Source organism: Bacillus rossius, chromosome 6 (assembly GCF_032445375.1).
Source record: "Bacillus rossius redtenbacheri isolate Brsri chromosome 6, Brsri_v3, whole genome shotgun sequence".
Classification (NCBI taxonomy): Eukaryota; Metazoa; Arthropoda; class Insecta; order Phasmatodea; family Bacillidae; genus Bacillus; species Bacillus rossius.
The window spans coordinates 28,926,935-28,938,994 of record NC_086334.1 but is presented as its reverse complement, the minus strand read 5'-3'; the positions used below and the strand labels follow the sequence as shown (position 1 = coordinate 28,938,994).

The 12,060-nt window shown below is 36.0% G+C and overlaps 2 protein-coding genes across 6 annotated transcripts in view; one reads left to right on the top strand and one right to left on the bottom strand.

Annotated features, from left to right (window-relative positions):
- The window catches only part of LOC134532951 (focadhesin), a 62,342-nt gene extending 60,378 nt beyond the window's left edge, over window positions 1-1,964 (top strand). For all 5 annotated transcript variants that reach the window (XM_063370027.1, XM_063370031.1, XM_063370028.1 and 2 more), the window contains one exon: window positions 559-1,964. In XM_063370027.1, coding sequence (XP_063226097.1) covers window positions 559-723 — 165 coding nt within the window. In that variant the 3' untranslated portion in view covers window positions 724-1,964. The remainder of the gene's footprint in view (window positions 1-558) is intronic.
- Window positions 1,965-3,483: 1,519 nt separating this feature from the next.
- On the bottom strand, window positions 3,484-11,447 carry LOC134532954 (protein C1orf43 homolog). Its single transcript, XM_063370035.1, has 4 exons — window positions 11,059-11,447; window positions 7,508-7,670; window positions 6,285-6,504; window positions 3,484-5,305 (listed from the first exon to the last, which is right to left on the bottom strand). The coding sequence occupies exons 1-4, from the start codon at window positions 11,260-11,262 to the stop codon at window positions 5,086-5,088; spliced, it is 807 nt and encodes a 268-aa protein (XP_063226105.1). The 5' UTR covers window positions 11,263-11,447; the 3' UTR covers window positions 3,484-5,085.
- Between the last annotated feature and the right edge of the window lie 613 nt (window positions 11,448-12,060).

Below are 12,060 nucleotides of genomic sequence, written 5' to 3'. Positions count from 1 at the left end.
ATTTAGTTCAGAGATTTGGCATGTTCCAAATGGCAGAATTGTTTGAAGAAACAGAAACATGGCACAGTTTTTCTTTATGGTGTGAGTATTACAACAGTGAGTAATATTTATTGTTAACTAAACAATTATGATTGATTAATAATAATTATTGATATCCTGAGCAGTTATATTGAAGTGAGTAATAATTTTATTTATTCATGTTTATTCAATAATTTTTATTTAAATAAAATTTCTAATAAATACAAAAAAGGTTACGATTCTTAAATACTTGAAGAAAAAATGAAAGCCAAAAAAAAAACCTGTGATGTGTTATTTTTAGAAAATTGTCTTCTTTCTCTGTGTCAATTTATCCCTTACAATATACTTATGTTTCGAGGTTGAATTGCCAAAGCAGTTTCACTTCTATCATGTGTTACACGTGCTCTTTTTTTTCATTACCTACTTTGTATGGATTTTAGCTCTCGTTTTCTTGTTCATCCAAAAAGGTCTTTAACTATGACATACTTGAGCTAGTACGCTGGGAATAATATTAACCATAATCGCTTCACATGTTTACAGGTGATTGAATGGTTGCACCAGATGCAGACAAGTGATACAGTCCCTTCTCAATATGCTGCTGCTTTCCGTAAAGCTATCATCACACTGCGCCACAATAAATATTTCAAGAAATCATCTGTGTGGATGAGAGTCATCCCTGCTAGGATGCCTGGTGGCCAGCAGTAACTAAAGCAGTTAGAATTATGTACGTACAAATGCTTGTTTAATGTGCCAAACAAAATCTACGCAAAAAAATAATGGATAAAGTTTAGCTGAACATTAATTAAATAAAGTGAAGAAAAAAAGATTTTTTTTTAAATAGAATTTCCAATTGAATCCGAAGTGAATCTCAAAATTATTTTTGTCAGCCTTTAAAATCATTTATACCTCTTCAAGTTCATTCGTAGTGAAAATATTATTTTAGCTGGTTATAGAACTTCAATAACTCTTTCTAATTCACAGCAGGAATTGACTTCCAGCTGTTACCAGTCTTAGAATTCAACTCACTTTTTAAAAGAATATTTTATTATTTTCTGTTATTCTCTTATTTTATGTTCCAAACAAACATTTTATTTTTTTGAAGAAACTACTACAGTTTAAGCATTTATAACACCAAAGATATTTAAACAGAATACAAATTTTCTGTTTGTTTGATATTCCAAAAACTATGATATGAACAATTTTTAGATATCAATACATGGATTTAGAAAATTAAACTGAATAATCTAATACCATTAATATCCATAGATAAATATTACCCGTTTAAATTATCTTACATTTTATATATGACTAAAGGTGCACAAGTGCTATCCTCTGCAATATTACCAATGATTTGTAGAATACTTCACTGTCAATAGAAATAGGAAAAAAAAACTTTCAGTGCACAAGTTATGTAACTTATACACTGCTTGAACCACCCCATATTTAAATGTTTTCTAATAGAAAATACACCATCTGAGCACTAAGTAATATTAAACAAATTAAATTAAAATTTAAGTAATTACCTGTGTGTGTGTAATGTTACGAATGTCTAGCTGGAGTTTTTTTTTTTTTAAAAAAACCTTTGTATCTACACTCACAACCTCCGTGTGAGAATGTTCTGTGTGTCACACTTTACTGTGTGATAGGGTCTCTATCTATGCTGCAGAATTTAAAGAAAGGTATTTTTCTGTTTAAATGACTAGCAGTTGTCAACATCCATGTAACCCTTCCTCTCATCTTTCTGCGAGTGCTCTTGCTTTTCTCCCTCCTAGTAGATTCTTGTGAGTGAATAAGATGTAAACAGTATTTTATTTTGTAACTTTTCTACCCTCGTAACATGTCAGGTAACAATTTTTTTTGATTTTTTGATTGCAAGTGGATAAGCAAGTTTGTGCTACGTCCGAGTGACCACACGTTTTAAATGAAGGTGCAACTTTAATTTCAAATTTTCACTTCTGAATAGCTATCCTTGTATATCCCAAAAAACCTCTGTAAAAACATAACACCATTTTCATGAAAATGTAATTCTTAAGAATCTCACCATCAAACATTTGATGCGATACATTCTGCTGCTACATCTTGATTTTTGCTGCAGGAGCAATCATGCTATAGAATGTTTGTGGAAACAGGCCTTGAATTTTTAGTATGATTTTTAAACAGAGGGTATGCATCATTAGAGGCACTGGAAAATAGCGATTATAATGGCTGTTCGTAGCATTTATATAGCTTTAATTTTAATTCTCCTCCCAGTTTATGCGGATCTTGCAAGCTTTGCACATAAGTATGTTCGTGTCACTAACATAGAAATGGTGCGACTTGTATTGCTCTGCACGTGAAAGCATGGTAACAGATTTTGTCCGTCCCATAATGGTAAAAAAAAATATATACATATACTGTATATATAATTTTTATAGTTCTAACTGCATTGAACGCGATACAGAAAAGCGACTTTAATAACCTTAATTTTATTGTGAATAGCAGTGCAATATTTTAGTTTCACAGATTACCGTTTTTTTTTCGGGTTGAAAATTAGGAAAAAACTAGGTACGTTCAACAAATGAGCGACAAAAGCATAGAGTTACATTGCTGAAGTAGATTTTCGTAATTTTTTTTTGTAGTTGCCAAATATAAGCTGCGTGTGTTGTAAACTTAAATTAATGCATTTTTATATTTTAGTTGTCATTTAACAGTAAATAATTTGATTGCTTGTGTTAATATCACACACACACACGCACGCACACGTTGGCAAACATGGCCGCTTCAAAGTTTTCACTTTCTTTCCCGTGAAAATATTCATGCACGTAAATAAACGTCTCTCTTTAATCGTTTACATTTGTTTGGGTCGTACGTTACGTTTGCCGTTAACCAAGTTTCCGCGCGAGCCTATGCGTATTTAAATTGTGTTTCGTGTTATTTACGAGATTCATAGATCGTGTTGATTGTTTACATGGCTCGCCATTGTCACCGTTTATTAAGTAATCTTCAAACACTGTAAGAAGATGCATAAAATAATGTTCTTTATTGTATGAGGTTAGGCCGTTAATAATAAGAAATGGTTTATTTAAAAATATTAGGTAAACCTAAATTTACTGGAAATTTTAATAATTACTTCTAAAAACGGGATTGTAGCGTTTATTCGTCGGTAAACCATTTTGTCGCTTTTATTCGCGCCTATATCATTTTTACGATTTTCCAGTGCCTCTATGCATCATACTTTATAATTTTCACATTTGAAAGCTACGTTAGGTTGGGAAACAGTGTTATGAGAAAAGCAGGTGCCAAAACCTGATCAAGCTTTTGAAGAGCTATTAACACACCTGCCATTTATTTTAATATTATTTTAAAAATGACAAAACAGCAACTACAAGAATTTTTTTCTTTCGTTTTTTGTAAATTAAAAATAACAAGCCTTATGATCTTGATTATATTTTATATTTAAATACTGTAAAAAAAATTTCAGTAAAATAAAATACTGGAAAATGTATTTTCTGCTTGTGATATGTTACATAAATTAACAACAGAAATCAGTATTTTAAACAACAATTAGGTACATTCTCTGTAAAAACATAATATGTATGCTGAGAGACAACGGAATTTAGCATTTATTTAAATAATAAAACACTGCAACATTCAAATTTATTGACAATAGTTTCATTGCTGGTGGGTAACCAGCATTTGGGGGGAAGGGGGGGGGGGGAATACCTGAAATGATACTTTTTTTATGGCTAAAAAAAAAGTAGCAAACATTTTTAATCTAAAAAAAAAAAAAAGATCTTGACTTGGCATCGAGAAATCATAAAGCGGAGTGAGTATGATACAAAAAAAAGATTGATATCACATCAACTTGCATACACATGTAAATATTTCTGCACAAACCTTTTAGGGCTTACGTGAAAAAAATGCACTCTCTGCCTAAAAAAAGAAAAAAAAATTATTCACTTAGCCCTTTCCAACCACTGACCATAAATGGAAGACATAACTGTTTTGTGCTAGAGGTTACTGCCATTATAACTTAATGCAATGCACGAGGAGAAATGAAAACAAAGAAGCTGCTGATTACCCATGGTGCAGCACATTGCAGTTTAGTAAAAATGTGTACTTGGACACACAACAAACTGGAATAGAAAACCAGAAACCATGTTATGCACAATATAGTACAGCAATTCTTTTTCCTTTCTAAGTTTTCACGACCATTTGCGGAGAACTACGGTAAGGTTTACGGGCTGGCAGAACTAGCAGGAGTGGTGGTTAAGGGAGGTAACTGAATACTAGTCTCTTGCAGAAGTGGCAGGGTGAGTTGTCATTAATAATAGGTCATAGAGAGGAGGGAGAAGACGGGAGGCGACTGCCGGCTGCCTGTATGTACAACAGTCTGCTTTTGTTTCTTCCATGCTTACTCGTTAATTATTTCAGCAATTAAATGTTGACTTCAATTGTTCAATACCATATGAGAACATGTTTGTAGCATTTTGAAACAAAAAAAAGCTGTAACTTTTTTCAGGCCAACATCACTAATATACTTTTTTCATAGTTTATAATTATGCTATAAAATATCTTCACAGTTAAAGCTACATTCTACACATCAATTAATTATTTAGGCACCCTTTTAAAATACTTGTGACCTTCATTATCCAAGTCCAGTTAACAACTACCTTACATCATTTATGTACACATTAACTTCTAACACACAAACATCACTAATGAAAACAAAAGGCAGACTAGATTCACTTCAGTCACATAATACATAGTCACATAATCAGCTGAACATCAACTAGTAATTAATTGTCCTTGTGTTGAATGTGTTCTAGTGTAATGAACCACAGTAACAAGTACTTTAAATAGAACATGATAAATTTGTCTTTTATTCATTTGAAGGTAATAAACTAATGAGTGAATGTAAAAGGTAACAGCATAATATCTCAAAATGACAGACTACACTGTCAAAATCTGCATGTGCTACAGGACGCACAGTACACACACATAAACAGTATTGTCCGTTTCTCTTCACAGTCCTGTCATAGCTTTATCCTGCACTTGTTCTGAGCTGTTCAGAGAATGCAGCTTTTGTCAGACTGAAGTCTCGCTGTTCTTAGTCGACTCTGCCACCGTCAAAGAAGACGGTCTGTCTTTGTCGCCAGCCGGCATCATCTCCTCATCGCTGCACTTCTTGTCGGCTGGCTTTAGTTTTGATTCCAGCACAGCTCTGTACTTGTCTTGACTCCTTTTCTGTGGTGTGCGAACAGGGCTGGATTTGCGGCTGTTGGGATACGACTTTATCATCCTCGACCTGTATCAACAGATTACAAATAATTCACATGAATTTATGAAAAATTTCAGTAAAGACTGGAGCCAAATGCAGAGATATCCCTTTTTCTGTAAGGCTCCTTAAATCAAAGCGGAAGTTTTAACTAACCTACAAGAACCAACCTTCAGCCTTTCTAAGCAACAATTTCCTCGCAACTAGTTAAACGTTAGGTAACTAAGCATCGCTTAAAGTTACCTCATGATTATAAACCTAGCTTAAAAGGTTTTCATTTCACCACACATTTCTCATATTCCACTAATCTTGTGTTGCTACATTGATATTTGTGTGTATGTATGATCTATGTGTCTGTAAGTATATTTCACATTACAGCCACAACTACACACCGGAGAGCACGTGTTTGTGTGTGGTAGTAACCTCCACTATGGTGGTCGCGTGTTGGTAGCTGTGGCGGTAAGGGAAATGTGGTTGAAAGTGGTCGACCTTAAACATTTTTGACTAAAGTGTTCTACAAAATGTTCGGGATTTCTCCAGTGCTGTGTGGGCCTGCGACATTGACCACTAGCCATCGAACAGTTACTACCAACCACCCGTCACTTAATGTATTAGATTTTCTCAAATGCACTAGAATAAAAAAGCCACGAAACACCCACTATTTACCACCAAAAAGAAACCCAGCAAAGTAGGGTGTCCTCAGCTAGTGTTAAAATAAAATCTTAAAGTAGAATTGCTCATTGACAAAAGCATAAAGTTTTTCTTTTATCACTGGCTCCTAAACTATCATAGATTTAGTAGAGGCCGGTTCTAATAGATCATGAGTTAAAACAAAGAAAGTACTTACGCATCTAACAACTTCAGTAAGAGCTTTGACTACATCTGGTACTCTTTATCCCCAATGAGTTAAAACAAAGAGAGTACTTACGCATCTAACAACTTCAGTAAGAGCTTTGACTACATCTGGTACTCTTTATCCCCAATGAGTTAAAACAAAGAGAGTACTTACGCATCTAACAACTTCAGTAAGAGCTTTGAATACATCTGGTACTCTTCATCCCCAAAGTCGCTGGGGTCGTGCCGGGCATGTTCGTATAGGTCACAAAACTGATGCACCAGCTTCTGACCCAAACCATTAAGCGGCACTGCGAGCATCGTCAGCAGGTACGACCTGAGATTCTCTGAAGGGTGGCGAACCAAACAACTGTCTTGCTTTGCGATTTCCTGTTCTGCAAAACATACATTCTTTACTGATTCAGTTCATTTAAACCAAAAAATTTTTGACGTTAACCTATGTGAGCATCCCTGTTGCAACAAATAAACTTTAGAAAAAATATACATAGTACTCTGCAAATACTTACAAATACACACACAAATTGAAAATTTACAATGCATTTATTATTAAAAAAAATGAGGTAATTTGGAATGAGCATAATTTTTTTTTGTGAAAACACTAAGGAATTCAATAATTCTTCCAAAATAATCACATTTAACCTTATGTAGCTTAGTTGCTTGTATTTTATTATCCTGTCTTCTTTTTATATTATCCTGGAAAGGAAGGGTCCTGACCCCACGGACCTCCCCCCCCCCCCCCATGTGCCTTACTGATACAGGGTATTGGTAAATAAAGCAGCCATGGTGCAGAAACATTCCAGCATTAGCACAAAGTGATTTCAGGAAGCCACGATAAACAAAAATCTGGATGTCCAGGTCAGGATTTGAACCTGGGCCCTCTGGAATGTCAGTATCTTACGACTGTTCTGTTACTGCTGATAAACATTGATGACTCAAACTTCAGGTGAGCCAAAACCAGAATATCAACAGCTTTGGCATGAAACTTATTTTTAATTACCTAGTAATTTATCCATTTTTAATCTTGCCAGGAAGGTAAATAATCAATACATCAGATGACAGGTGTGATTATAGTACGTGCTAATAGGTATGCTTTAATTGGTTTCTAAACTTTCAAAGTAGGATGGAAGGGAGGATTAAAAATATTTCAGACATTAATAATAATTGATTACCCATGCGGTTCTCACAAAAATATCCATACGTTCTTCTGAAAATGTTTTTTTTACAGAAATCTCAGTTTCCAAAAAAATCTCAACATACACAGGCTCACAAAATAATTTTATCTACATTGTTGCATGCTAACGATTGACCAGCATGGGCTTTTGTTAAATTAACAGGTAGCATGGAAAAGATCATAACAACTAAAATATATATAGTTACCTAACATTTTCACATCATCAACTGCTTTCATTCTGAAGTAGTGTGGAGGAAGTTGCGTCCCAGGCTGGAGAATATAGCGAGAATCCTCTTCAGACCAAAGTGGTGGCTCATAAACAATACGTGGTATTACATCAATCATTCTCTCCAATTCTCTCTTTAAATGCTAGAACAGACACAAACCAATATTTTTAATGGAAAAAATGTGAGAATGTGTCATGTCCCCTCTCAAAGCACAACCAGAAAGATCATGGTGGCAGTTTTCGCCTGTCTTTCACAGCCAGACCCACCCACATGAAGCAGCGCTAACACTGTGATAAATATTACCTTCTTTTTAGATTTTTTTAAATGTAAATTTTGTTGCTTGATAATATTGCTAAGACACTTTTTTTTAATTTTCATCTATTGCATTTAGAAAAATGCTAAGGGCCATTCTACAATGACACAGAAATTAAGACGGATCTCACGGAAAAGAGTATCTACATTGGCATCATGCGGACACAGACCAGTACGGAATAGCTCAGAAATTCTCTCAGAATAGTTGCTTAATGAAGCAGTCCAGAGCAGGCACAGCTGGCTGCCATCAGGCTATCATCACAGCTACCGCGGACCCTGTGGCCGAGTACCAGACAGGGACATCGAACTGTGGAGCCTACCGGGAGTACCAGGTGACATTCCGTCGCCCTTAACCTCCAGTGTTAGATTTGAATTTATTAAACCTAGGTTTTGTCCTAAAGGATAGTAAGACTGCTAAGTAGCATATTTCAATTTATTTTTAAGGTCTCGGCCGTGGCATGAGCCTATAGTATAGTAAAACGAAGGGGGGATATTTTTAAATTAACAATTTATGATTTGAAGCGTAAACGTTTTGGGCAGTTTAAATTTTATATGTTACGATTATTTAATTCACAAGCATTTATTTTTAGTTATCTGTGCTGGGTGGCAGCTATGCAGTGTGTAGATTTTTAGTTATTTTGTCAATATATGGCATTTATTATTATTGGTTTGAGAGTTTGTGAACTAGGCGTTGTTTATGGTGGGAGATTCCTAATACCGCAAGCCACTTCCCCTCGACCCACGGCTAGTTTGTGTACCTAGGCGGGGCAGCACTGAACTAGCATTGCTGCCAATTTCAGCAGTCCCTTGCCCAACATGTAGTGCAGCTCGGGGCTTTGCCACCTGCTTGCTGGTTGTTGTGACTTGCTGTGTGATGCCTCCATTGCAAAGTAGGCGCCCTTGATGACAATCCCGGTCTTGAGCACCCGAGTTTCTTGAGAAACTTGTAGGTCACTCGGTAGAGGCCGATAGGGTGCCCTGTAGCCCAGCTGGTGATGCACCAGCATTTCACTGAGGGTTTTCTGGCTTCCTGCAGGCCGCAGCCACCTCACTGGCAATAAGCACAGCGCCCCTGCCACTCCGATGGATGAAAAAGTGCCAGGGCTCCCACCTCTTCTGCAACCACTGATGGGGGCGGCAGTGATGGACATATGGGGGTGCTGAGCAGGGCAACATTGATAACTTTCTTTGAAGTTGTAACTACACTTTGGGCAGCCCTTCTACGGCCCTACGTCAGGATGGCTACCTGTGCTTGGAGGAGAAGTGGCCACCTCACACACCAGGACAGCTTTTAGATCATCTACGTGATGTACTGGACGGGTTCTGTGGCCAATCGTACTGCTTGGCTGTGGATCCTCCAACTGGGATGGCTAGCAATGATTTGTTTTAGGATCCACATGGTGCCCGCACTCCACATGTAGACCAGCATACTACTGCTGCAAGAATTGTCAGGGAAGGACCCCAATTCAGGGGCCTTTTAGCGGCTGCTACTCTCTAGCAGCTTTCGCAAATTGTTTCTGGAGGTGCCCCTCCACACCACCTCGGCGACTAACACTGGTGTTCTCATGCCGGCCGATATAAAGGGCTTATACTAGTGCACAAACCCAGCTCCAGACAATCATTCTGCCATGCCACGGCTCAGTTGTCTGTTCCATGACAGAGCGCTCCATGCTGAAGGAAAAGACTGGGTTCATGACGAAGCTGTCATTAGGTGTTGATATCTTGAAAACCAGCTTCGACTTAACTCAAGATTTGCGTGTTGAAAAAACCGTCTGCCTCTGTCCGCAGCTAGGGCTCGACTCACCTCAGCAATGCTGAGCTCTTTCGTTTATGTGACTGTTAAACCAACAGAGGTTGAGTATTTAGCCACGGTGTTAGTCATGTTCATTAATGTTCTAAATACTTAAAAAAATATTTCAAGTACAAGAATATCTGCTGTTCTATTAATACGTTGGGTAAATTTGTAGTTGAGCGGTATTTGCAAAACAAATGTTAAAAATCCGAAAATACCTTTATTATATGCTCTTGAACTTCCTCTTTTCATTAAAAGTGGCGGAGGTAAGAAATTACAAATACTTTAGGAGATATCAAATTTTTAAATTTCATCATATGTAGTTCAGCGGTATTTGCGAAAAAATTTTTAAAAATCCGAAAATACTTTTATTATATGCTCTTCAACTTCCTCTTTTCATTAAAAGTGACGGAGATAAGAAATTCCAAATACTTTAGGAGATATCAAATTTTTAAATTTCATCACAATACCAGTGCATTCATGACTGTGGTGTTCACCATTGTTTCTTGTTTACGAGTATCTATTTTTTTATTCGATAATGTCACATGATTGTTTGTGATAGGCCAGAATTCAAATGAACCAATACATGATTATTTAGTTCATTTAATGTTTAAAACGGTTTAATTACCGCCTCCAACTTAGGTGAGTTTTTAACGTTTCTAATTTTAAAGTCTTATTTGTTATTTGAATATTGTTTCGCAAGTAATAAGTAAAAAAAAAAATTACGTGAGTTCCTATTGACCATCCTTTGTCCCGGTTGGTTAGGTCAGGTCAGTTACATTATAAATAATTTAAAACTAAAGAATAATTAAAATTAATTCACATTATTTTTAATATCACCTTAGTTTTAAAGTATTTATAATGTAACTGACCTGACCTAATTGACCATTTTAGTTAACTGTTCATCCTCTGTCCCGGTTTGTTTGGTCAGGTCAGTTACATTATAAATATTTTAAAACTAAACAGCCATTAAAATTAATTCACATTATTTTTAATGTCGGCTTAGTTTGAAAGTATTAATAATGTAACTGACCTGACCTAATCAACCGTTTTATTAATTACGCATTCACGAACACACAGCAAAATAACAAAATTCGCGACGGTCAAATGGTTACACAGGTCTTGTATTGCAAAATTAAAAAATTTGATATCTCCTAAAGTATTTGGAATTTCTTATCTCCACCGGTTGTTTTGAAAAGAGTAAGTGAAAGAGCATAGAATAAAAGTATTTTCGGATTTTTAGCATTTTTTTCCGCAAATACCGCCCAACTACATATTTACCGCCCTGAAATTCATCATCGGTTACTATGTATGCAGGTTCTTTGCAATTGTGGAAGCACCAAACGCGATAGTGAAATGTCCCGGGAGATCCGTCTCCGAGCATGGAATACAAAACGTTCGCAAAAGTAAATAAAGTATCACTAACCTTTTTAGCTTCGTGTCCAATAGGTGCATGGGGTCCACGTCTTGAGCGGAGAGCAAACCTCATTATCTGTCTTTTAGCGAATATAAACAACAGAATAAATGTCAGAACACCGAAAGCTATGAAGATCACAACTGTCACACCAGACAAGCGTTCTGCCATGTCTTTTAGCTTTCTAACGTGATACTTTATTTCAAGCTTAGACATACCACTTTATTATTTTCCCCCTGTCCCTAGAAGAATTTGTTTCAAAAATTTTTGTTTATCATTTTTACTGGGAATATATTCCAGTGAATTCAAATAAAAATTATTACCACCCTCTACAAAAAGTAAACAAGGTTACAATCCCTTCCGCTATAGAAACAAGATATAGTATACAGACAATAGTCATAGAGTAAATAAATATTCACGATGAATAAAAAAAGAACACACATATATATATATATATATATATATATATATATATATATATATATAAACTTAAGGGTGACTGACTGACTGACATAGTGATCTATCAACGCACAGCCCAAACCACTGGACGGATCGGGATAAAATTTGGCATGCAGGTAGATGTTATGACGTAGGCATCCGCTAAGAAAGGATTTTGATTAATTCTACCCCCAAGGGGATAAAATACCACTCACTGACTCACTCATCACGAGATATCTAAAACTATACACCCGATTGATTTGAAATTTAGCATAGTTACTCATTTTGTGATGTAGACGCTCACTAAGAACGGATTTTGCGGAAATCCGATCCCAAGGGGAGTTTCGGGGGCGTAATATATCAAAATTTCCAGTTTTTGGTAGGAAATCACCATGGCAACGGCTGTTGCTTTGTTGATGCTTAATTCGTCTCTATGGCAACGACTATTTCATTGTTAGTGCAGTCCTCATCACCGATGAAATTTTGGCGGGTACTTTAAATATCAAAAATTGCCCTTTTTTTCAAGTATATAGATTTTACAGACTTGAAACTTCACAGTAATGTACCTTATGTTAC

What these genes read in the sequence shown, in the direction of transcription:
- LOC134532954 (XM_063370035.1), bottom strand. Translation starts at nt 11,262, where the DNA reads ATGTCTAAGCTTGAAATAAAGTATCACGTTAGAAAGCTAAAAGACATG. An exon ending in TTGGACACGAAGCTAAAAAG is followed by an intron (nt 7,671 to 11,058) that starts GTTAGTGATACT and finishes TGTCTGTTCTAG; the next exon opens with CATTTAAAGAGAGAATTGGA. An exon ending in TGATGATGTGAAAATGTTAG is followed by an intron (nt 6,505 to 7,507) that starts GTAACTATATAT and finishes TATGTTTTGCAG; the next exon opens with AACAGGAAATCGCAAAGCAA.